General features: G+C 37.5%; 1 protein-coding gene across 2 annotated transcripts in view; it reads right to left on the bottom strand.

Annotated features, from left to right (window-relative positions):
- Nucleotides 1-27,108, bottom strand: part of ARHGAP15 (Rho GTPase activating protein 15) — a 424,051-nt gene that overhangs the window by 366,317 nt on the left and 30,626 nt on the right. For both annotated transcript variants that reach the window (XM_088146524.1, XM_088146525.1), the window contains one exon: nucleotides 3,209-3,283. In XM_088146524.1, the coding sequence (XP_088002650.1) occupies nucleotides 3,209-3,283 (75 nt within the window). The remainder of the gene's footprint in view (nucleotides 1-3,208; nucleotides 3,284-27,108) is intronic.

Genomic DNA, 27,108 nt, shown 5'->3' with positions numbered 1-27,108 from the left:
AGGATATGAACAAGGAAATTATTTTCCTCTGGCTAAAATTTGAGTTGGAGAAAGCTTCTATTTACCATCCAAGCCCCAGATTTATTTGTCATTTCCTAGCCTATGCAATTTATTCTAGATTTCTCCAACCCAGTGAGCTCCAGATGTTTGGACTAAAATTCCCATCAAACTTAGTAAGAATGGCCCTTGGCCAAGATGGATAAACATCATGGGAATTGTAACCCAACAGATTTGGAAGGCACCAGATTGGAGATGTCAGTTTATCCAACAGAAGCTGGAAATAACTAGAAATTGCAATATTGTATTGATGCAAACTTAATAGTAGTAAAAAGTAGGCATTAGGACTGTATCTTGCCTTCATCTTATCTTTTCCTTTGGTCTCAAGGCATAAATGCACAGTTCAGAAATTAAGATTACTACATCTGAACCTGACCACATTAGACGTATGTCTGCTGTGCTGGGAACCATCTGTTAAAATAGTTTCATCACAGTCCCTCCAAGATAATTCAAGTTATCTTTTCAGCCATTTCACAGATGGATGACATGAGATTACTGAACATGAAATGGCCTTACAGCACTTGCTATCTCTTCTGCCTCAATAAATATCCATCATTGGTTTGTTTTTTCAGTGCTGCCCTTTCTGCACCTTTCCAGTTAAGGAAAAGCTAAGGAAGGAGTAGCCCTGAACAGAAATGAATAGAGAAACAAGGCAGAAGGTTCAAGGACCCAATTTAGTTTCTCAATTTATTCATAGGATTAGCTAGCATAAGTTTATTTCTTTATATGTACTGTGGTATATCTATGTGCATCTACTGTTCATACGCTTTAAGTAAAGGCAAGAAAAATTATAATGTGGGCGTGAAAATATCTCTAGAAATAATAGTGAAATGTTGATTTATTTCAAGAATGTAATCTAGAACTCATGGATAGTTAATTAGACCAGTGGATAATTATTTCCTTGACCAAATTAATGCATTAATGCAATGATGATAGATGATAGATATTTACCCATGATCTGGTTTCACTTTATAGGTAATAGAACATACAGAAGGGAGGCGCAAATTTATGCTATACTCCATCCTTTTATCCTGAGTTCCTTGTATTAATGGGGAAAGTTGGCAGTGAGGGTAAGACCTTATTCAGTTGAGCATGGTTATAATTCTCTGGGTGACTGGGAACTCTAATTATATAGGGTTACTAATTCCATGGAGACTGTAACCTCATTCATCTGAAAATAATTGCAGATTCACTACAAGTGTGGAAATGATGTACGTATGTGGATTAATTCTCCATAGCTTGCAAGGGACAAGAACTAATGGGTGGACACTTTACAGACAGAGATACAAACTTGAAATAAGGACAAATGTCCTAATGGTTAGAACAATTTAACAGTGGAACAGCCTGCCTCCTGGAATTGAGGATGTTCTATAGCTGGAGGTTTTCAAGTAAAGTTGAAAATATATCTGGATAGTATAAGGACTGGGCAAGGGCTGGGCTAGTAGACCTCCAAGATCCCTTTGAATATTATGATTCCATGATTTTCATCTTTCATTGCATTCTACTATAACTGAATATGGCTGTACCCTCTTCTGGTAAGATCTGGATGAAGGAACTATGTAGGTAGGACAAATGACCTAATGACTTCATTGTACCTGCTGGGATCAGGCAAAATTCATATGGGAAGGTTTCACATGCAACACATTTTTCTCAGACACAGACATATTGGAAGATCATGGCCATTTCTATACTTTTAAGTATACAAATTTGGCAATAAAAAGCATGGTTGGGAATGATTATAGATGCCAATGTGCAACCTTCTTCTTTTGTAATGAAAGACAAGTATACATCCATAAATTGGGAGTTTGACAGCATACAAGTTTGATAAATAAATAAATAAATCTCCTTGTATGGTATTTGCTAATTGCAAAACACATTTGGAGGAATATCTGAAGAAGTTATTGTCAGAGATAAGCCTATGTATTTTTGTGGCCATTGGGCTAGAAAGACACTTGATTTTAAAACTGAGTCTGTCTTATTATTAACTTCAGCAATATTACAACCTGCTTACTTGGTCTGCTTCATACCTGCCTTACACTGACCATTCCACCAACTGATCCTTTTCCTTGTACTTACATAATGAAACTGTTACTTTGATTTGTCTTAGTTGCAACTAGAATGTACCCCAGAAATGTAATAACTGTCTTGGAAAAAATTCTTGATTCAAGATGTACAGTAACTAACTATTCTGCCTTTTGGACTCTTGGCTGCAATAACCACAAAAAACAGCCTAGATTTTCACTTAATATTGGTTACAAAGTCATTAAACGCATGTAGGGCAACAGCAAAGAGGATTCAATTCCTCCTTCATCCCCCCAAATTTTATCAGTTAAAGTTGAAGCCATCTTCCAAAATTGGTTTCTATTAAAAAAAAAAAAAATTATCAAGTACTTATCGATCTGAGATTTATCTATACACCTGAAGAACCTCAGCTCAAGTAGCAAGGATAACACCAAGGCCAATTCATGCCTCTATTTATAATATTATTTATTTATTTATTTATTTATTTATTTATTTAGTCTAATTTATATAGCCACTCATCTCACAAAGCTAGGAATGGGTGCAACTGGGGCACAATATGAAATTGTGCAAAGGTGCTCCAAGCCACAACTGCCACCTGCTCATTGAGCAGGAGTCATGAGTCCAGGAGGACCCCAGATTGTGCATAGAGTCTGTTTGGAGCAGTGCGACCCCATCCAGCACCAAAGGCGGTAAACTCCTAGAACCAGAGGGGCTCAAAACCCAAAGCTACTCAGTCTTGCTAGGGTTCAGTTGAAGCCTGTTGTTCCCCATCCAGACCCTTGCTGATTGGAAAATTCTTTAAAAGAGAAGTGCACATCTAGCATCTTGGCTAATTATCTTTAATCTGCTAAAACAAACCACTCACTTTTGGAAAAGTAATATCAACCAGTGATAAATATTTGCTAGGAATGCTGAAATGTCATATTTAGTTCTCTTAATTGAATGGGTAATTGAAACTGTGTATCATTTGCCAACCTTGCTGAGATTTTTATTCCCCTTTTATCCTGTAAGGTAATAAGGCATCTGGAGCCATAGGTATTCCTCTTTCAAGAATGTGTTTTGTTTTTATTAATAAAATCTAAAGTATAAAACTCATAATACATTGTAAATACATAATACTACTGCTTACCTTTTGTTCCAATGGGCCAATGCAGTCAGGATGTGGTATATTATGTTGGGAATGATTCCTTCTATGACGAGATAGCTGGAAATATATTCATTCACAGGTCAGAACATGCTTGAATCAAACAGCATTTAAAATAGATTGAAAATAATTTAGCTGAACACATTCACTTTGAACTGTACTCATCGCTGAACATTTGCAGGTAAATAAAATTAATATTCTCTCATTGTGACATTTTACACTTAGACAAGATGTTTAAAGGCATTGCCATGCTTTAACTCAATAGCCTTCAAAGATTCATGTAAAGTACATTTTTAGAAGAGCATACCATTACCAGATCAATTTTCAATTAAACTTGTGTAAAGTAACAGTTTTAAAAAGAGTTGGACTATGTTGTGATTAGCTTTGAATCCAGCTCCAAGTTCTTTCGGATGTGATTTCTCTTCCAATGGTGTCACTGGCAGCTGGCTAAGCACTGAATCCCATAACCAATTCAGTTAACTTTTCCCCCCCCCCCAAATTACTCCTACTCCCACCTTCTTATCTGCTTATGGCAGAGATCCCTTCACATCTATAGCTCTTATATGGCTAGGAAACTGGGGGGGGGGGGCTGGGGGGGAATCAACAGCAGCCAAGGTGTGACAATGGGGACAAGGTTGGGTGCATGTTTCTATCTAGGAAGGCAAAAATGGTGAAAATAAAGGTCTACAAAGGGTTCTAAGGGTTTGCACCTTTTCTTTTTGAGAGGCAAGGATGACATCTCTTTAAAAATATCAGTACTTAATATTTAATCAGTTTTGACAGCATTGGAGAGGAGAGAGAGACCCATGGAGATATGTTTTAAGGTAGGATTAGTTAAATATATAGGTCTAGCGATGTATCATCTGTCTGTCTGTCTGTCTGTCTGTCTGTCTGTCTGCCTGCCTGCCTGCCTGCCTGCCTGCCTGCCTGCCTGCCTGCCTGCCTATCTTATCTATCTCATCTGTCTATCTGATATATCTTTATAAAAGGAGGGCTAAACATTTTAAATACTGTTTTTATATGCTCGTTTATATTGCAGGTATATATTTGGTATCTTTTAATGCGCTGCTCTTGTATTAATAATTTATTATAACAATATTTTTTTTTAAAAAAAGCTATTTAAGTTCAGAGCTGTGTATGTGTTTTAAAACTCACTACTATTGGTCTTTTTAATCATCAATATACAAACTGTTTGGATGAATGAATGAATGCTAATGTGGCAACTATTCCCAAACATCTTAAAGTTAAAGCTTAAATGATCTGTGAATTTTAACTGATTCCATTTACATTCACTATTTTCTTCTCTAGTAAAGGAACGTTCACAAGAAACTACTGTATACTATATCCTATTTATATGCAGGCAAGGTATACTTCAAAATATTCATAAATCATCCAGAGACTCTCTCAAGGTTGAACTTTCAAATGTTATGAGTCCATATATTGCCATGCAGTCTCTTTTCATATTTCTTTGTAAGTACTATCATTTTAAGGCGTACAACTTACATCTTACAGTGGACATTCTCTGTCATGGTGCCTGCCCTCTGGAACAGCATCCCCTCAGGGATCTGTGTTGCCCCTACCATGAGCATTTTTAAAAGACTTTGAAAATTAGCCTTTCCCCAGGCCTTAGGTCAGGGTGGATGGTGGCCTCTTTTAGGATTTTTTGTTAGTCTGAAAGTTTCCTTCCAAGATGTACAATGTTTTTTCTTATTATTTTGGTTTCTATTGATTTTAATGTTATACAGTGCCCAGAGTTTTATGGAGCTGGGTGGTTGTCTAAATGAGAGAGAGAGAGAGAGAGAGAGAGAGAGAGAGAGAGAGAGAGAGAGAGAGAGAGATTCTAGACATTCCCAGTAATTTATTTATTTAATTACCCTGTTTTAATTTAATTCTGTATCACAAAGGGGGAAAAAAACCCACAAATGAAACACTTTCTGAGATTCAAAAGTTTCACTGACCTACTTATAAAAACTAGTACTTAACAATTTCATTAGGAATGAGTAACAGCTGGTGACATGGCTGTGTCCTAAAGTGTTTTCTGTCTTAATATTTTGTGTCTTAAGCAATTGAGCCTTTGTAAGAGATACTTTTGTTAGCAGCAGTCCCTCCTCTGGGGAACAAAAAATGTCAAACCAAATTTTCTGTATTTTGCAATTTTGTTTTCAGAAGTGTCGTGCTCCTGTTTTATTAGCATGGGGGGTAAATAAGAATGATTTGCTGATGTGGTTGTGAAAACTTATAAGAGTTCAGACCTTCCATTTAATTTTGGGATTGATATTTAATTAAAGTGGATGCATGTGTAGAAATTGAAAGTAAATTGGTTCTATTTATCTTTCTCCCCACATTGTTCAATATTCTAAGATCTGAAGATCTGAAACTAAAATTTATTAGTTAATTCTGGTCTGCATATTTTTCCTTAAACATTTCCACTCTTAATTATATTCTTACATGGATCACAGCAAAATTCTGTACAATTTTATTTCTTTTCTCCAAAATTAAAGAAAATCCCAATTCCATCATTTTTAGGGGTTGATCAATATTGTTTCACCTATGATACAAGAAGGAGGCATTGGAGGTGATAAAGCCAAAAAATGAAGCACTTTAAAGCTGTAGTTCTAAGCAGGGACACCATGAGGCTTTGTTCAGTCAACATACTTTTCTGAGTTCAGCAGGAAACAGTTAAGCATGAAATTCAAATATGCTGAAATTTAATTTAATTGTATTTGTGGCAAGTGAGCATCAGTTATATTACAAAATGTCAAAAACTGGGTACAGAGTAAAGACCAGGGGAAATGTCAATACTTTGTCAACCAAATGTCAGCCAAATAATTTGCATTTTAACAAATTATTTAATTTCTCAGATATGAGCTAAAATTAACTTCTATTTTGAAGTTCACACTTCTCCAAATTTTGTGACATTTTTCAGTAAAAAGTGTGCATATTACAAATAAATTCATACAAAAGCCCTGTTCAATCAATACTTATGTACAGAGAACGCATGAACGGTAGTGAACTTCTCCCCTCTGCAAGTTGTATTGTGACATCACTGGAGAGACAGTCTCTACAAGTAGAGCACAAGTCTCTGCAGTGGGTAGACTTCGTGTTTTGAACCCTGATGGAGTGAAACTGCAGCCAATGGTGCTGAAGAGATGAAATACACTTCTTCAAGTGATGTTCTTCTGCATGACAGAGACGGGAGAAGCTACTCAAGCTGTTTGGATTTGCAGTTCTACACACAAACCTAGTGATGCCTATACTAGTGAAATTAGCAGACAATATAATTTATATTTAGGGAAAACTCTATTTATTAGACAAAATGCATGTGTTGGGGGGAATGTGTATCACAAAATTCACATTTTTTTTTCCTAGACATATAAATAAATGGGGAGGGGGGGGGAGGGAGAGAGAGAGAGAGAGAGAGAGAGATTTCAAGCTGGTGCAGAAACAGAACTACCTGAACGTAAGGCTGGAAACTCAGAGAAATTAAAAATAGATAGTTTTGCCTTGACTATGGCGCTGTTTTCATCTGATTAACTTAATATGTGAAAAGACAATTAACTATGCAGGCTGTAGAACATACTCCCCTTCTACGTGTTAAAATAACTGATAAAGCAAAACCACAACTACATTGCATGACCATTTTTCAACTCAATAATAGGCAAAGTGAATGTCCTCAGATTCATGCCACAATAATAGACTTCTCAGGACTGGCGTGCTTCTTATACAGGAATTTAATAAAGTCCTAAGCTAAATATTTTCTAGGGGCTACAAATAGGCTTTGTTCTTAAAAAGGTGTTCTGATACTTTCAAATAATGAAGAGAAACAAGACTTTGGGAAAAATACAGGAAATAAACTGTAGCATATAGTAATCTTATAATATTTTAAAAAGCAACTTTCCACCAAAATGTAACACAGATCCAAGGGCTATCTTTATTAGTGCCACTAAAGCCTTCTCAAAGAATGTGTGAGGCAATGGTGAATGTCCTGTGGGTTGTCCACCTTTGACCTTGTCATGTTGATGGGCAAGGCCCGTGAGGAGGTAGACATAATTATGCTTCTAGATTAACAGCCTTGAGCAACTGGAATACATTCTTCCATAGAAAGTAAAAAGAAGAAAAACATGTAGCTGCCAGCTATGTTTTCAAAGTAATATGCAATTTGATTCTCATTCCATCACCTCTGTAAATACAGACAATCCAGCTTATATAATGTGAGGGTACTGCTGTTATATGTAGAGACTAATACCAGGAAGGAAGGAAGGAAGGAAGGAAGGAAGGAAGGAAGGAAGGAAGGAAGGAAGGAAGGAAGGAAGGAAGGAAGGAAGGAAGGAAGGAAGGATTATTCTTTCTAACAGTTCACCAATTACAGTATTTAATCTGAAGATTTCCTATTCTAGCAGACAAGTGCTTGGAATGAGGATTACCAGCAGCTGTACCAGTATAGTGCATGCCCGCCCACTCCGGGGCATTCAATGCATACTAGTTGCAATGATGTGCTGCTGCTGCTACACTATGACAAAAATAATTGGGTTAGGGACATATTCAAATGCCACACATAACTCATGTCCTGATTTAAGATTTCACCTACATTCACCCCCCCACCCCACCCGCCACATCCCACCAAATGTCTTGGCTGTTTTGTTTTGATTGATTTTGGGTTTGTTTTTAATTTCTTTTCTAAATGTTGAGATGGGTTGACAATTCATTGGATTATTCCTTCAGAGGGTTTTTAAATTTCTTTTCTAAATGTTGAGATGGGTTGACAATTCATTGGATTATTCCTTTCGGAGGGAAAGCTAACTTGATCAGCAGTTCCCTGATTTCAAGAATGTTCTTCAGTTAGCAACCGTTTTACCCGGAGCCTTGAAAAGTCCATTCACCAAGTCTGTGGGCAAGTCTGGTTTTGTTTGATTTTGCTCAGCAACTTTCCCCCCTTCCTTCCTTGTCTCCCTCCCTGAAGTTAGCTAAAGGCTATCTTTGTTCCGCAAGAGCCCTCCCAATATTTAGGAAAAAAGTCATTGTCAGTTTCTGCAAAATCAGAGCTTCGGCAAAAAATATGCCTGTTAGCTTGTTGTAAATCAAAGTTTGACAGTGTAACTTCACCATGTGCAAGTTTGCGATAAGTATAATAAAACAAACACATGCCTTTTGGGATTGCCAGGCCACTGAGCATGACCATAAGGAATGTCCAAACTGCATGAATAAGGCCTACCGTGGACATTAGATTTCCGCATCTGCAAGGTTGTAGCTCCCAGTGACAAAATAGTGACAATGCATTAGAAAACTCTATGCCTGAAAGTTAAAGCAGAGAAAGAAAGAAAGAAAGAAAGAAAGAAAGAAAGAAAGAAAGAAAGAAAGAAAGAAAGGAAGGAAGGAAGGAAGGAAGGAAGGAAGGAAGGAAGGAAGGAAGGAAGGAAGGAAGGAAGGAAAGAAGGAAGGAAGGAAGGAAGGAAGGAAGGAAGGAAGGAAGGAAGGAAGGAAGGAAGGAAGGAAGGAAGAAAGAAAGAAAGAAAGAAAGTTATGTCACTCCTGCTTTTAACTTATACTTTCAACTATACATTGCTTAATGAAGAGAACTCCATTCTGCTCTTGGAGGAAGGGTATCACACATTCCTTTGTGAAAATCTGTCGAAAAATGTCAGATGAGAAAAACAGATATTTGGAACATTCTTCCTCCGTATATCTCCTTTTAACTACTCTGCCCCGTGGACACAGTTCAGTTCCCTAGAGTGGGTAAGACAAACAGTAATGGCTTCACTTGCCTTGACCTTTGATTCAGTTATAAATCAAAACTTTATAGACATTTTAAGGAAGAGGGAATCCTCCTTCATGCTTACGCCTGTGTAGATACTGCTTCAGATCAAAAAGATGATTGCTTATGTTCAGAGGGACCTAATACATCGATAGCTTAATCTGAATAATAAGCAGCATAAGTAAATAAGTTTATTATTGTAACCACAGGCCATCCCATATAGTGTGCAATAAAATACAATAAAATAACAGGAATCGTATCCTCTCCAGGGGCTTTTCAAAGGGCCAAGGTTGAAATCAGCTGCTTAAACTCACATTTTAAGACAGCTGGCCACGCTGGTAGTATGTTAGTTCAATAGAGACTGTTATTGGCTCTATTTATGGGCAGCTGTAAATAGAGGAAAATATTGGGTCCAATTCTGTAGTATGATGCATGCATGGGGCATGGAGCTGTGTGTGGAAATTCCATTAGCCACCAATTCCCAAAATTTCTTCTCATTTTTTTTTTTTTTTATTAAGCTGAGTCCAAGCTCCTTCCATTGATCCCTATAGTAGGATAACTTAGTCTTTAATAATTCCTTGTACTGAGATAGGGATTGGATCAATAACCAAATCAAAGAATCTGTCCTTTCCTCTCTAACTCTCCTCTGTAGCTTTCTCAGAGCTTGTCTTTTGTTACTGCAGTGTTGGTCATGCCATCCCTTCCTTGTATTATTCCTAGGATGACAGGTAGTGGTTAGTTAGGAGCTTAGCACACTATTGATTGAACTAAAAATATGATAAACATTGGCGTTAGATAAGCAGTGCAATGCCTGATATGAAGTATTTGCAGTAGATGTTTTAAGTATTTTGAACACAGAATCCTCATTCAGAAATAGTCCATGCAATGAGCATTGTGATAACTAGCGCAGCATTGGATTAAAAGCCTTGTGCAACATCTCTGTATTGTCAATGGTTATATTTCTCCAACTGAGGTTAGATATATAATATGTTTTTGGCTTTTGAGTATATCAGTATACTCTAGGTTACCATCTAGTTGGTAGGCTGCTGATGTCCAAGATGCACTCTCAGTTACAGATCCTAGCTAACTGCGAATTTGAGTGTGCTTGGATAACACTAGTCTTTAGTGTACCTGTGCAAGTCTGATCAAAATGTACTGGAACTGAGCAGTATTGTGTCCTTGTCATTAGCAGAGAATGCTGCATGTACTATAGGTATAATTAAGGCTGGTTGACAACATGAATTTTATATATACCTTTGAATGACTGCAATAGCATGTTGTGGTTTGAGATCCAAATGATTTACGGCAAATATTAGATATAATGAATTATTCAAAGAGCAGTATATATCTGAAAATTAATGCCTCAAAAATCAAGGCAGTTCTGCTTTCTGCCTACTTTGTTACAAGAAAATGAGAACTGAATATGTCAGGATGAGAATGAATGGAATACAGTGGGAATGGGATATTTAAGAACTACATGTGGTAAAATAAGAAATAGGGTCAAGAATGAGAGGGTGCTGAATGAATGTGGATTGATCTGTGAGTGACCAATGCACAGATGAAGTACATTAATGTGGGCTGAGAATGAATATTAATTGAATGCACAACTAAGAAAGCCGAGTGAACTTTTCCATAGGAAGACTGAACAAGTTGTGACTGGAAGGAGTTGATGAACTCTTTTAAAAGATAGAAGTGAGTAGTTTAAAGAACAAAAGAAGGTATATGGATGTGATGGAAACATTTTTTTTTAAGGATAGAAAGGTATAGAGAGGTGTTGTGAATGATATTGGCATAACCTTGATTTAATTAGATTTTCATTAGCTTCTGCCTTTAATTTAAATCACATTGTCTGTCTTCCAAGTTGTGAATAATGTTGCTTATCCCATTAGGGTATATAGTGTGCTTGTGTGTATGTATGCTTTTGGCTGTATAACTTACTACCAATCTCATCTGCAATAGCAAAGCTCAGCAAATTCCAGGAGAGATATAGCTTTTTGATTCAAAAAAGGGCTGTTGTGATAGATATGGCCAGTAACCAAATTGGTGAGTTTGCTCCCACCACTCTGTCTAGCCAAAATATTTTCTAAAACCTCCCGGATTACTCTTTTTTTCTCTCCTTTCAGCCTGGGCAGGTAAGCACACTTCTAATCTTTGTTCCATTCATCTACCATTTTTATTTTCTAACAGTACTTTTGTAGCCCCTGAGCAATCCATTTGCATGGTTATAAATAAAATGATCAAGAAACTGTGCCTTTTTTGCAGCATTTAATTGTTTTTAAACCAATGGATTCCTTAAAAACCAAAATCCGAAGGGGTGGCTTGTGTAGCAAGCTCTAAGGAAACTGTCTGAATCTTGATGTTCGCAGCCATTGTACTATATATCCCTTCTCAGTTCACATGGTGGAAGCATTGTTTCTGATGTGTTACATTGCAAATGCTAAATCAGGTCAGTGCTTTTCTGCATAGTTCAGATGCTATTACAGCTCCAACCACAAGGCAGGAGTATAAAGTATATTATTCATAGGATTTAGTTTCTGGAATAAATTTAGGCAATTACTAAACTAGGCCAAGATGTACTGATCACAGCAAATAGTCTAGATGAAAGACTATTAGAAATGTAATGAAGTTTCTCTGATTTCTTTATAAAAGATAGGGAGGATATAAATGCAGTGAATAAGTGCAAGGCATAATTAGCTGATAAAATACTCTTCTATAAGATGCTGCAGTATCTTGGATGGATTTTAAGAAAAAATTAAATCAGTGCTACAGGCTCAAGTTGTTGAACAGAATAACTTATGAAGGCTGTAGAAAATAGAGGAATGCAACTGAAATGGCTGATATCCCTTATATCCCTTTCCCATATCCCCAAGACATCGGGATCTGTGGGAAAAAGGGAGCAGGTGGTGAAATGTCCACCAGAACACTGCAACACAAAGTCTGCCTGCAACTCTGAGCAGCACAAACTCTCCAATATGTAATTGGGATTAAAATAATTCAATCAATAAAAGACACACACACACACACTAGAAGTATTTCTAGAACTGGGAGTCATGAGTAAAAACATTGACAGTAATTAAACACACACATACACACACACTTTTCTCTCGGCCAAGAGGCAATTACAACAATTCAGCCTCCCTGGCTTGATGGAACAATCAGGTCTTTATCAGCTTTCTAAAAGCCGGAAAGCGAATGGCCAGTCACTCACTGGGTATAGTGCTATTCCAGAGGAGGGGCCAGCAACTGAAAAGGCATGTTTATGTGGCCCCTGAGGATGGCAGTCTCTAACTGGGGACTCATGGGGACATGAATAGTCAGAACAATGACTGAACAACAACAACAACAACAGCCAGCCCACCCTACTAGCTCTTATTGGATGGACAGATGTTATTGGAAGCAGGCAATCCTGAATGTACTCAGGCCCCTAACCATGAAGAGCTTTAAAGGTGATAATCAACACCTGAAAGCCAAATCACAACCAGTGCAGCTATCACAGTAAAGGTGTTACATGGGTGCTTCAAGATGTACCCGTCACTACCTGTGTACTAGATTCTGGACCAACCACATCTTCCAAGTTCTCTTCAAGGGCAGCCCCATGGACAGTGCATTGCAATAGTCCAACTGAGAGTTGAGTAAAGCAGGAGTGACAATGAGTAATGCATGCAATTCCAGGAAAGGTCATAGTTGGTGCACTAGATGGAGCTGGGCAAAGGCCCTCTTAGCCATAGGCACCACATGCTCACTCCTGGGGGGATATAACCCTGTTCTATTAACAATGGGATCTAACTGGAAATGGCTGGCCTTTGAACCCACAGCTACTTCATCTTGCCCAATTTGAGTCTCAACCCATTCTATCTCACTCAGATCTGGACATGAGATAGCACTTCAACAGCATCACTTATTCAACCAGAGGTCAAGATGTAGCATACTGATGAAACCTGACCCTGTACCACTGGATGTTCTTGCCCAACAGCTTCATGTAGATGTTAAATAGGAATGGGGAGAGTATTCAATTGGGCACACACTGACTGAAAGGTCTCGGGTATGACCTCCCTCCCGCCATCAACTGAAACTGTCTCTTCCAGAAGAAGAACCACCATAATACAGTGCTCTCTCTCTTGCTCTCTCTGTCTCCCACACACAACTGTTGGGAATGGCTCAGCAGGATTCCTTGATCAATGGTACTGAAAATTGCTGAGATATAAAGCAGGACCAGGAGGGTTGCTCTACCCCTATCCTACTCTCACCAGAAATCATCAGTAAGTGCAGTCAATACCATCTCCTTGATAAACCCAGGGCTGAAATTGGTTTCCTCCAGCACTCTGTTGTTGCAACTGAACCACTTTTTCTACAGTCTTTCCCCAAAGGGGAAGTTAGAGACAAGCAATAATTATCTAATATATCTGGGTCAAGTAATGGCTTTTTGAGGTTCCACCATCTCTTTCAAAGATGGGGATAACATTTACCAGTGCCCTGACCCAGGTACTTGTAGTGTCCCTGGAGGCTTTTATCAACCAGGAAGAACATGGGTCAAGAACAGGTGTCTAGGCTGATACTGCAGAAGACCCTTTCCAGTTTCTCAGGAGTTACAGGATCAAAGTCATCATTGATAACACCACAGAACGAAGCCTTAGCCATCACCTGTTGCAACACAAGTATAGTATGAAAAGGCTGAGCTTGCAACATGACATTCCAATATTTTTCATTATTTGGTCACTGCTGTGTTTAAGAACAGATGCCTATGCTCAAGATCTATTCCAGAGGCCTGGGCAAGTTGTGTCGGGTATTGGAAGCAAGTCCTTTTCTATGAGTAGTTTCCCATCCCTGGGCTATTGGATTTCATCACACCAATTTTTAATTGTGGCCCCATTATTGAACCTTTATGTTATAACATTGATATGTAAAAAGCTTTAGACATTTAGCTGCTTTCAACAACATATTTGGAAAAGCAGGTTCTGAAAACTCCCCTTTCACAGATGATAGCCAAGAATTTCTTCATGTCTGTCTAATAAAGCAGATAGCTGAAGGGCATTTTGTCTGTACAGAACCTAACCAGTTGGGTCTCTGTTCCTCAGCTGCAAAAGAAGGAAGAGGTTGGCCATCTCTGCAAACTCCTTGAACCAGCAGCTATTTAGATGCTAACACAGAGACCTAGGCAAGACGGCTTAGGACTCTTGTGCAAGTTAGGCTTACGTTACGTGCTGGATGGAGAATCCCAGATAAACAAGCAATGGGTATATGGCTCACGTTTGAATACCTTGTTGTTTACATGCAAGGAGTTAGCCTGTAAGTCCAATTCTCTCTGGAAAACAAGTTGTACTTAACATAATGTACTTAAAATAACATTCAGAAAAACAAGACACTTCTTAACCAAAAGCAATGTTCCTGTTGCTGATACTGTTGTTGTTTGCTTGTCTGTGTGATCCTTTTTTAGCTATCCTGGGAGCCAAAGAGTTAATAAGGATGGTGCGAACTGCCAGCTAATATCTACTCAGAGATGCCCTTGTGTAAGAGGATTTTTTTTTAATATTCCTTGCTCTGTATTTATTCCCTCCTAGCCGAGGCTTCATTAGCGCTTCTTTTTCTCTTGCCTGCCTAATTCACTCTCCCAGATTTGAGCAAGCCAAAACCTCACCTTATGCTCCTGCAGAAGCAATTTTTATTTTTTGAAGGTTAATCCAACTCAGCAGGATTTAGGGATGGCACTTTTCCTTGATCGTCGGCATGTTGGCTCAGGCCAGACAGCTGTTTGGACACTTTCCATTGGGAATCTTGCCCTCAACACCCACAGTTGATGCACATACATGGTCTATTGGCTGCCTACTTCCATGCCCATCTGTTCAGATGGCAGACTGCCCACTCACAAGTTCGCTGGAACCTTGCCCTGAGTGGGTAGGTGCCAGGCAATGATGGGTTTAGATGGGCAGCCTGCAAAATATTGTAAGTGATCACTTCTTTTTTTCCTGCAGGAAGTCTTTCTACTCTGTTAACACTGTGTGCTAGGCTGGGATTAATCAAATCCACGCACACTTCATATGCCCAACCAAAATTGTGATTTGTTATTTAAAATCTTCCTATTCATCTTTTGTTGGTTGTTGTACTAAAAAAAAAGATCTTGAAGGTGACATGCCGTTTTGAAAAGGCAAACATTAAATCCGTTATAATGATATGGTGACTGAAAGGGGAATATTTTGTGATCACAAAGATGACACTGCTGATTGGAGCATGGAACGGGAAAAGGGAACAAAGAAAAGTGCTAATATGGAAATCAGACGATAAATTAAATTATCATCATGCAGGTACAGCTGCAGCTTGTCTCAATGCAGCACAAAAACACTCATAAGTCAAAGTTATGGCATCAGTAAACAAAATGATGAGCAAAAAGCAAAGCGCACATTTTAAACACAGCCCTTCTCCTGTACCAGTAAGCACTCATTTACTAAAGAACAGCAACATGAAGTCCTGTCCTGAAATAGTCTTTAGTAGGTAAGTAAAAGGTGCTTGTAGAGATACAAGAGTGTATGTCTGTGTATTGTCCTTTCCAATTAAACAAAATATCTTATTATAAATACTTGCTGGAATTCAGAATCATTTCAGGAAAGTGAAGCATACTTTTCTTTTATTATTGCTGAGAGATCAGTCAATAGCTACATTTTCTTTTTTGATGCATGTCTTTTTATTATAATTTTGCCTAAAGTTTCTTAAAGCACTTCTGAGGACTATATAGCAAATGAAACAGAAATAAAATAAGCCACAATTAAAACAACAAACGAAGCAAAACAAAATTTCGATGTGGAATATAGTTAAATCTCTGATTCCTTTTAGAATACAGGAAAAGATGGGGGGAGAGAGATGTCAAATGTAGCCAATAAATTTATAAAGCTGGAAAGCATGTTAGGTAGTAGTCATTTTAGTTCAAATATCATCATACTGCTGGGAATCTTGATGGTTCTGCTGAGGCAGCTTGTTTGAGATAGTGATCATGCCAATACTAAATTTGTTCATTTTTTTTTATTAGTAGTATTTTTATCATGTGTGGGGTGCAAAAATCTGACAATAAGTAGATTGCTACAAAGAGTTTGCTTTCTGAATCACTCTGCTGCCATCTAGTGGCCATCCAGAATTGTGCGGCCTACATACAGTATATCTAATAATTATGTATGTCCAAGATAAATTTTTCTCCATAGTGATTTTAACTTGAATATTCCTCAAAATTGTTTGACAAACATCTTTCTTTCTTTGTCCTCAGCCTAAAAATATTTTAAGAAGGTTGGGAGCTAAGCTACACTTGTAACTGTTTCCTCAGGGTGTGTCAAAGAATCAGTTGCCCAGTCTTCATCATTTCCAAGACAACATTACTCATGATCCTTCTTCTGGTTTTATTGATAGAAAATGAATACTTCATCAAAGAGGCCCTTTTTACCTAGGAAACTCCACGACAGCTAGAGTAGTCTGTGTTGGAAGCCTTGTGTTTGGACTACAAGACCTGGAATTGCCAACCAGTATGGTCATTCTGAAAACATAGTCTCAACTTATTTGCACAGAAGCAAAGAAGTTGACAGGTTCAAGGGAATATTAATTTGAAAGCCAAAGTGCTAACTAGTAGGCACTACAGAGCCTGCAGTTGTAAATAAGCAAACTTGGGGTGGAGCTTTCTAGGTGATGAGATCTGCTCAGGAAACTGCTTTCACTTGGAATGCTTCCTCCTTAGCAGATTTCACAAAAGGATTCTGGTCAACCGAGTTTCATTTTGGGATGGGATAAAGGGAAGCATTTAGTCATAGACTAGATTATGAAATAATCATTTATGAAAATATGCTCGTAAGGAAAGATTTCAGACTGCTATTTTAATGATGACCATCAAGAGACCTATTAACCAGAAAATTTGCTCATGGGTAAGTGCTTATTTTTGCAATCTGTAAGTTATTTCTATAATGGTAGAGATGAGGATGATTTATTAGGCTTTGGCCAACTACCTAAGTATCTCAGTGGTTTACATGACACACACATAGAATAGTTTACAAAAATATAACGGACTGCTCCAGAATCTTCCAGGACATGGGTAAATTTGAAGGACAAGAGCTGGTATTGGCAAAGCTTTCAATTAAATTTGCAGAATGAAAATTGTTACAAAAAAAGAAAAAGGAAGGAAGGAAGGAAGGAAGGAAGGAAGGAAGGAAGGAAGGAAGGAAGGAAGGAAGGAGGGAGGGAGGGAGGGAGGGAGGGAGGGAGGGAGGGAGGGAAGAAAGAAAGAAAGAAAGAAAGAAAGAAAGAAAGAAAGAAAGAAAGAAAGAAAGAAAGAAAGAAAGAAAAAGAATGCATGTATCTTTTAGCAAACAACATATTCAGACTGTAACTGAACCATCCTAGGTCACAAGACAAGCATGCCCTTATAATTACTGCACATAAATAGAAAATGCATATTTGCACATTATCAGAAATGCAAATAGATGCCACTTATTTAAAATTTAGTACAGAATAATGCCATGTTCACTTGAATTCAGATATTCTGCCTTTCAGTATTAGGAATTAGCTCTGGGTGGCAGATTTTTTTTTTTTTTAATAAATGATGATTCTCTGAATTTTTGATTACAAGAATACAATCTGACTGTATGCTCTCCAAGTGCTTTATTCTGTATGTTTCTGGCAAATAAAGTGCTTGTATACCATATGACTATCTCCTCATTGAATAAAATTCACTTGTGTTTCACAATATACAGTACTTCCCATTTTCTCCTCAAGAATGCAATCCAAATTTAAGCACGATATGTCAGTTCCCATATCTTTTCAGCTTTTACACATTTTCCTTTTTTCTCCTCCCCAGGCACGTTCAGTAACTCAGCTGATGGCCCATCTCTTCACTCTACCACCATGGGCTATCAGTCCAGAACAAAGCTGAGTCTCAGGGTCACCAAGAGTGAGGCACAAGAATAAAAAACATGGAAAAGAAAAATCAATGGTTGCCTAATCACAGCAGTGAAAACTAACTTTTGATGGATATTGCAGAAGTTCCTGAAGTTAGCAAGAAGGGGATGGATGGGAGTCTTACCATTGTTAACACATTAGGTGAGCTATAGCAGAAAAAGGCAGCTATGTTGGAAAGAGGATTTAAAGAACAGTGCACCACCTGTAGCAACTGAGTGCATTTGAAGCAGCTAAAAGATTGGGGTGAGATTCATAGCAAACAGTAAGGAAAACAAACGTGCATTGTATGAGGTTGGAGGACACAAATATTTTCATTATCCTGGTTGTTATTTGGAGGTATAGATCACTGATATATACACAAACATGCACACACACTGCTATCTTTGATTCTCACAGCCTGTGCATTAAGATCATTTGCTGTGCCGTCCACCAACCACTACTATTATTTTATCACTGCATGGCCCTGTGTTGTGCTAATCTATGCTGCAATAAATTATTATCATCAGTGTGGTAAAAGTGACAGGAGAAAATCACATGGGCTATGTAGAGTGCCATTCAGAGAAGATGGGGAAATCTGCTTTCTCCAGCTCCATTGCACGTGCTTAAGACTTGATGGAGCCCTTTTAGAGACCTGGCATTCCGAATGGGGAGGGGAGGGGAGGGGAGGGGAGGAGAGGAGAGGAGAGGAGAGGAGAGGAGAGGAGAGGAGAGGAGAGGAGAGGAGAGGAGAGGAGAGGAGAGGAGAGGAAAGGAAAGGAAAGGAAAGGAAAGGAAAGGAAAGGAAAGGAAAGGAAAGGAAAGGAAAGGAAAGGAAAGGAAAGGAAAGGAAAGGAAAGGAGCTAATGAAGATATGAGGGATATCAAGCATTTCCATTTTTAAAAAAGGGCATTTGTATAGCCAATTGAGAATAGAAGTCTCTTTGCAGATAAATTCCCTTACCTATCTACAGTACAAGATGTACCATGTCCTGGAATCCAGATAGTCTTTCAGTTGTAATTATGAGTTTAAACAATGGAAAGACATCTTCCCTAACATCTTTCCTGGGAACAGTTCAGACCAGATGAATGTAGCCATCAGCAGACAGCCGTGTTTTATTTGTGATGCATTCTGACTTTGTTTATTAAGTAATCATTTCTGGGTACAAGTGTCAACACAATTTGCTTTTTGAATAATGTGAAGCAGATAACCTCAATTAACAAGCAATTACGGTAATTTTCATACTAAATGCTCTCCTTAATTGTTTTCAAACCTGAAACTAAAACTGTAATAAATAATGAATGGTGAAAATACACTGATTTGGGGGGGGGGGGCTCCATGGAGTTTTTTCCACAGGAAAATGCTTAATTAACCAACAAAGGAAAGTGTTCATTTGATATATATAATACAACTAATAGCAAGTTAAGGTAACTTCATTCATTACTTCATCCCTAAACTCTGGGATAGCTATTCTAAAATTTTAAAGAATTTACAGGTGTTCACCAATCAGTGCTGTCTCATAGGATTAAATATCAATTGTATTGCTGCTAGATTCACTTCTAACAGGTTTAGTTGATGATAACTTCCTATAAGTCAATTGATATCATGCATTTTGGATTATTCAGTGTTTTTTCTGTATTTTTGCTGACTTTTCAAATATCTGGATATTATAACTTAGGCAATTTGATGTTTTTGTAGTTATTATTTAAACAATTTATATGGCTGCCCATCTCAACAATGACTCTGGGCAGTGTATGAAAGCTGACAACCAAATATAATATAATCAACAGTGATCCAAACAGCCAAGGTCCAGGGTCAAGAGAAACATGCCCTACATCAACCACCAGTTGACCAGCAGAGCTTGCTAATGTCCCAGCCCAAATGCCTGGGGGAACCGCCAGCTTTTAAGTGCCTTGAAAAGGCTAACAGGCTGGGGCTCCTCCAAATAGATCTTAAAATATGGCATTCCAAAAACTACTACCACACAACATATACATATCTAAATAAAAGGCAATTTGATTGATTGATTGATTGATTGATTGATTTTTTTTTTAACCAAAAACTGCATCAAAAAATTCAGGAAGCATGAGAGCCTGTTGCAATGTAAATTAATATGAATCTGTATGCATCTTTACTTCCTTCTTCCATGGAAAGGCATTGTTGCCATTCATTCCAACAGAGAAGTATTGTGGAATCAGGAAAAGTAAATCAGCTAATTTGAATTTTACTAAGCCTGTAGGTTGATTTCAGCAAATTCAGCAGAAAACAGTGTTCTAAATATGTCAATGCACTGCATGTACCTTTATATTGGTGGGATGTGAGCAAGAGTATTGGGTGGGGGGTGAAGTGGTGTCTAGGGTGAGCTTTCTCTCTTTGCTGCCTTCCATGGCCAAACTATTGCCTTTGGGTGTAAGTCATAGAAACACAAGAATAATCCTGTTGGATGAGACCAAGACCCATCTTAGTTCAGCACTTCGTTTATCACAATGACTAACTGGATGCTCTGGGGTGTCATTCTCAGGTGAATTAAATGTGCTTCATTGGATGAGAGACCTGTGTCCTAACTTTTTGAGAAGTAGATTTTAGATCAGAATAGTGCGAACTTGCTTGGAGTAAACCATGGCTTTAATTGCACTTGTTGCATACTAGACCAAATGTGCCAAAACCAGATGGTGCTGTTCTTACTGTTAGCAAGAAATGCTGCATGTGGCACATGTACAACTAAGCTGATAACCAAGTGTACATCTTTCATCTCTTCTAAAAAGCGTTATGATAGCCAATTTGGTGCTGGCCTAGAAAGCAGGAGTCTCTGAGTTCTAGGCCTGCCTTAGGCATGAAAAATAGCTGGGTGACTTTGGGCCAATCCTTCTCTCTCAGCCCAACTCACCTCATACAGTTATTGTTGTGGGGAAAATAGGAAGCAGGAGTATTAGTCATGTTCACTGCTTTGAGTGTGTATGTGTGTGTGTATGTATGTATGTGTATGTGTGTGTGTATACACACACACACATACACACACACACACATATGCATGCATAATATTTTAAATACCATTTATTTAAAAGGTGGGAGAAGGAGAAGGAGAAGGAGAAGGAGAAGGAGAAGGAGAAGGAGAAGGAGAAGGAAGCATCAGTTGACCGAAAGTATGACAGAGATCAACTTTTGTGGGCCCATTTTGTGATAACTGTATCATAAGGAAGACTGTGACTTGGAATGCAAGAAGAGTAAATGTTGAAGAATATGAATTAACAAATAAAATGAAATAGATAGATAGATAGATAGATAGATAGATAGATAGATAGATAGATAGATAGATATACTGTGCATCTTTGAAACTAAGAGAAAGGGGAAGCATGTAATAGATCAGGATAAAAGTGGCTTCATCTTGTAGAGTGGTATTACACAGAAGTGCAGATGAAAGTACAAACTGATGTCATTTAGATTGCTGTGGGTACATACAAAAGTAGGAATCTTTCTGGCCTGTGCTTTCAGTACCATCTGAATTAGAATGTGGGCACCTATCTTGGGTTTTACTTGGAATTTAATCTTTGCTTTTTTATGGTTATCTTTTTTTTAAATACTGAATTGGAGTTAGTTATTTATTACTGTAGGGTTTTTTTTTTCTTTTTGTCTGAAGTTCCTTTGATATTGGGATAAGTTGTAAGTACTATAAGTTAAAAAAAAAATAAGTTGGTGATAATTATATATTACTTTTAGTAAATAGTATAATGGAAGAACTAGAAATTAGTTTTAGGAGCAATTATACAGTTTTCGGAAGGAAAATGATCCAGTGAAAAAAGCTATATTATTAGATAACGTGAATGGATGGGTGGGAACCACAAAAAAATGTGACCGGACCATTTGAAGACCCTAAATGAATGAGACATCTATTGGATTAGAATAGAAGTCTGTTTTGAATCTGTAGTTGAAGTGTAATTCTATACAGTACATACATAGTCATGGCAAAGGAATGAACATAAATTGTAAAGCATGAGTGATTTGATTGTTTACTATGAAATATTTAGAGAACTAACGAAGGATTCAAGGGTGATGAGGTGTCCTGAATGTGAGACAAACTTTTTTTAGCATCAGGAGTGAATTTGGGGAAAATAGCAAAGAAATTAGAGTGAAAAAAGGCAAGGAAACTAGGTTGGAAGTTGAATGAATCCTGGGGGGAAAATGGCTCATGTATGGAAAAGTATTAGAAAGTATATTAATCTCCCAACCTAATGAATTGGAAGTGGATACAAAGAGAGGTAAAATGGAAACCGCTTGGAGCAGAGTGAAAAGATCTACATTACGAAGTGCCACAGAAGTATATGTAGTTAAGATCATGAGAAATATGAAAAACAACAGTTGGTGGAATGATGAAGTGAAAGAGGCTCTGGATAAGGAATATGAGAATGAGTGCTATGAAAAATGAGGATCGGAGAAAGATATTGTACAATATATATAGAGAGAGAGAGAGAAAAAAAAAGATAGCTGCAAATAATGTATTAAAAGAGAAGACAGAATAGTTAAAAGAGATAGAGAAAAACTGCAGAGTTTGGGAAGCTGGGTAAAATGGAGCCTTGGACAGAGTGAATGGAATAAAAATTTAAAATGATTAAATCATTTGGCATAAAACTGAAGTGATGGAGTACCGGAAAATATATTATAGGGGAATGGCAGTGATATTTTGAAGAGTGGGATAGCAATTTCTGTTATAAAAGTGTTGAAGAAAAAAACATGATGAAAAGAAATCATAAATATTGAAAACATTGAAAAATGGTGTAACTGGAGAAATACTAAAATATAGATGTACTTTGCTCGTGGAGTGGCTGCATAACTTATCTAATATGTGTGAGGATTCCACTTGTGCCTGGCAACTGAAGAAATCCTGTTCATGTTCCCTTATACAAAGAGGCAGGTAGCAAAAGTGAATGCAAAACTGTGCAATGCTTTATTTCTTAAATGTGCCTGGAATATACCTGGTAGAATTCGAACGGAAAGGATACAAGAGGTGACAGTGAGTAAAATTTGGAAGGGGTAGTGAAGCTTTATGCCAGCCAGGGCATGTGCAGACCAGATTTCTGCTCTTCAGATGATAACTGACAAATATCTGTGTGAGCAAGAAGGTTTATTTGAAGTTAGCTGATTTAAAGAAAATGAATAATAAAATGAATAAACTAGAATTAATAGAATTTTTTGCATGAATGTGGAGTTGAAATTGTTGCTGAATTGATGAGTGGTATATGATGGAACAAAAATACGTGGGAGAGTTAATGGAATTTTTAGCAAGTGATTCAGTATTGATTAGGAAGTAAGACAAGACTCTGCAATGTCCACTTGGTTGTTTAAAGTACTTGTGCATAAATGTATAAGGAGTGTCTGTGATGACATTGCAGCTGTGTTGGTTGGGGAGATGGATGTGCATGTGCTTTTGAATTCAGATGATGTCATGTTGACTGAGAACCTGAATAATATGGAGCAATTTTAGATAGATGGTACTGTGCAACAAGGAGTATGGATCTAAAAATCCATGGATCAAAGAGCAAGGTAGTTGTGCTTTATCCAATCAAACAGAATAATGGATGGTAACAACTGGCAATGGTAATGGATTGAACGATCGCAAGTTATACATGAATGGAGAAAAACTAGAACAAGTAGATGAATGAATGTACCTTGGTAAGATTGTTTACAAAGATGGGAAACTGGATGGAAACATTTTAAGATGTGCAAATGCCATTAGAAAGGTAACGGGCAGGATGCGTTCTCTTGAGAGGCATGAATGTCTGTCAAAAGAATAAAAAATGGCTCTGTGTAAGCATGTGCTTCTGCACTCTTTGTTATATGGAAGAGAAAGTTGGGTATGTCAGGGGAAACATAAAAGTAAGTTGCATAAATTAGGAATGGAGTACATAAGAAGCCTGTGTGGTAAAACAGGAAGAGATAGGGTCAAGAACAAATGGCTGATGAAAGAATCTGGATTGAATACAAAAGTGAATGACCTCTACAAAATAAGTACATTGCTGTGTACATTGGACATCTAGAGAGAATAAATGAGGAACAAACTGTGAAACAAATATGAAGAAAGAGTGAATTAGACATGAGGAACAAGAAAATAGATGGAGTTGACAAGATCTGAAGGGAGGGAGGGAGAGCTGTGCATGGATGCTGTGTGAAAGCAAGGATAGTTTGCAAAGATAGAAATGAATGGAGAGTATAATACATAGTTTTGGGATTTATTAGCTGTTTTTTTCCCTTTTATCTCATGCTTTTAATTTATTTGGATTACTATTAGTTACTTTCTGCATGATGCATAAAGTTGCTTAGCACTGAAAAGAAATAGTATGATAGGTAGGTATTTATGTAAAAGAAAACATTCATAGGAACGTTCTCACACCTTTTCTTGTGAAGTTCTTGAAATATAGTCATTCTTGTACATTATCATCTTTGGCAGCAGACTTTTACTAGAAGTCTTTTTTGTAATTTTTTTTTCTACACCCTTTAATAGAAACCTATTTATTCTGTATCTGTCAGGCTCAGCCCAAGAATCACACGAGAGAGTCTGGAAATCAGCTCAATTTCTTTATTAGCTTACACCTAATAGACAGAATCTCGCCAGACTAACTCTAATTCCCCAACGAGAGCAACTATAACCATCAAGCCCTTTGGGAGGGGCCAGTCTCTTCTTCCTTACTTTCACACAGTCCAGCTGGGGCTGAGGAGATGCCTGGAATGTCACTCCCCCTCCCTGTAACCTTGAAGCTCCATATCATAATCCTCCCCGCTCATGCCTTCCATCACAGTATCTTTTTTTTAATGGTAAAATATGCTGCAACTTTTGGAAAAGTATGGATTTCAACATGCAACTCCACTGTGTTTCTGGACAGGTTGTGATGAATGAACTGGGGAATCTCATATACAGATTGCACACCAAGTAATTTTTTTGACCATCCCTACACTTCCCTCTGAAAAACTCGAATTTGGATCTGGAAGAGGAAAGATTGAAACCACCCTTTCACATACTTTTTACACATGGAGGCAGAGGAGGTATTCTCTTTTCAGGGAGAAACCGAATCACCCCAGCTTTGATTAGAAGAACACAAGCTAATAAATCCTGTATAAAATTGGGCTTTGATTGGCTTTGAGATGTTTAATTACAAAGATGTATTCATGCTTGGCTTGCACTTCATGGCTACATATAATGTTAAAAGGAAAAGTTATCAAAGGTGATTATCAGCTCCTTTTTACTACCCCCTCCCCCATTTGACATTTTCTGACTGTTAAGCTGTTCACTTTATGGAGACAATTGCTAGTGATTTTAATGTGAAACAATGCTCCTGGATAAGAGCTTCTGGTTGAAGATCAATAAGAGAGATACCATTTCAGTTGCAAACTTTAATAATGGCAACAATAGCGAGCCAAGCTTTATGTATTAATGCAATTTAAGATCTAGCAGGTATGAATCTTATGAAACATTTAAAACATATTCCTAGTGGGGGTTCTATGTATGATGCATTTCTGATACATAAATTAGTCTTTTAAAGCTATATCAATCAGCACAATATTATGCAAAGAACTGCAGTAACAAAAAATAACATTTAGAAAATTTTAAATCAGAGCCGTAATCTGAATGTATATTTATGTAGCTGATGCATATTGTATATCCACTCCCTGAGGGTGCCATCATTCCATAAACAATTCAAGAGATCAAGAGCAAAACCCAGTACTATTTTCCCATTTCCCCTCCTCAAAATCCAGTATGGAAGGTCTTCTAATCCTTCAAATCAGTTTTTGACTATATCAGAGAGCTGGTTCCTTACCTATTGGTGGGAAGCATTAAATGAATATAGACCACCCCCATAAAGCTTTGAAACTGCATTAAAGAACAAACTTTCTTCAACCTGGATTCAATTCCTGATATCTGTGTGAGACATTCATGTTGTTTCTCAGCAACAGTATAGAAGAGGTTTGCCACTGTCTTCCTCTGGGATCTTTTTTCAACTTTCTAGTCTGTCTGTGGCCCTGGGAGTTCTTGAGGATCTCTTTCCAGATAGTCATCAAGTCCAAACCTGCTTGAGATCAGCCAAGTCAAGGTCAGTCAGGTGCTGCCATCTACTATAACTAATTTCACTTCAAATTACCTCAACTATTGTACTTTACAGTCAAGACAATTCATATTTTCAGCTGCATGGGATAATCAATCAAGTGACATGGGTTGATTAGATTTTGTTTTTTTAATTTGTATGCAGATGTGTGGAAAGTTTGGGACAAATGAAAGTATGCCTTCAACAGCATGTAGGAAATTAACTGCCACAGGCATGGCACAGGCATGGCACCAATTTGAATGGCTCCAAATGGGACTACACAAATTCATTGAGGCTAAGGTTATTTATAAATACTAATCAAGATGGTAGAAACATGTAATATAGAGCCTCTGATATCAGAAGCAATTCTAAGTAACCACCTAGGACCAGTTACTAGAGGAGACTAGCGGGAGGTGTGACCTCATACTTTCTGCTTGTCTTCTTGTAAGATTGGGATGTAAGTACCTATTGTGGATCTGTCCAATCACATCAGAAAAGGCCAAGTCAGACTGTCTGTAGAGGAATATATTGTCCTGCAGCCAGCTAAAGGGGCAGGGAGATCTCCTAACATGTGCGTTCTATTCCAGATTGCCTCCCAAAGCTGAAAGGAACTATGGCATTTGCTGTATATATTTTTTTATTAAAGATTTTGATTACAATAGTAAAAACTAATACAAACTAAACTTTAAGAAAGAAAAAAGAATAGAAAGAATAAAAAATGCAAGAAAAAAGAAAAAGAAAGAAATAAGAGAAAAGAAAAAATACAATAAAGAAAAAGAAAAGAAGTATATAAAGAAATGACTTCCAACCTTCATCACAAGTGTAGACAAATTTAGTAACTCTTCACCCCTTATAAGGTTACAAACAAATATCTCTTCACCCGATAGACCATCCCTTATCTATAAACAAATCCATAAAATATCAACTTTTCAATCCTAATGTCAGCAAAGAGTCCATAAATGGTTGCCAGAACTTTGCAGAAAAATGTCTTATTTTCATCTCAATCAGATAAACCAACTTTATATTCCTTTCTTTTACTTCTAACAGATAATCTTTAATTCATTCAAATATTGTCATGGGATTTGATTTCTCTTCAATTCTTCTTTATCCCATTACATAGACTTCTTCAAGGGTCTAACAAGCCTCTTTTGTTGATCCA

Source organism: Python bivittatus, unplaced genomic scaffold, assembly GCF_059951505.1.
Source record: "Python bivittatus isolate LINGU-HERP-01145 unplaced genomic scaffold, Pbiv_v1 ctg000480_np1212, whole genome shotgun sequence".
Lineage (NCBI taxonomy): Eukaryota > Metazoa > Chordata > Lepidosauria > Squamata > Pythonidae > Python > Python bivittatus.
This window is presented reverse-complemented; position numbering and strand designations above follow the sequence as displayed.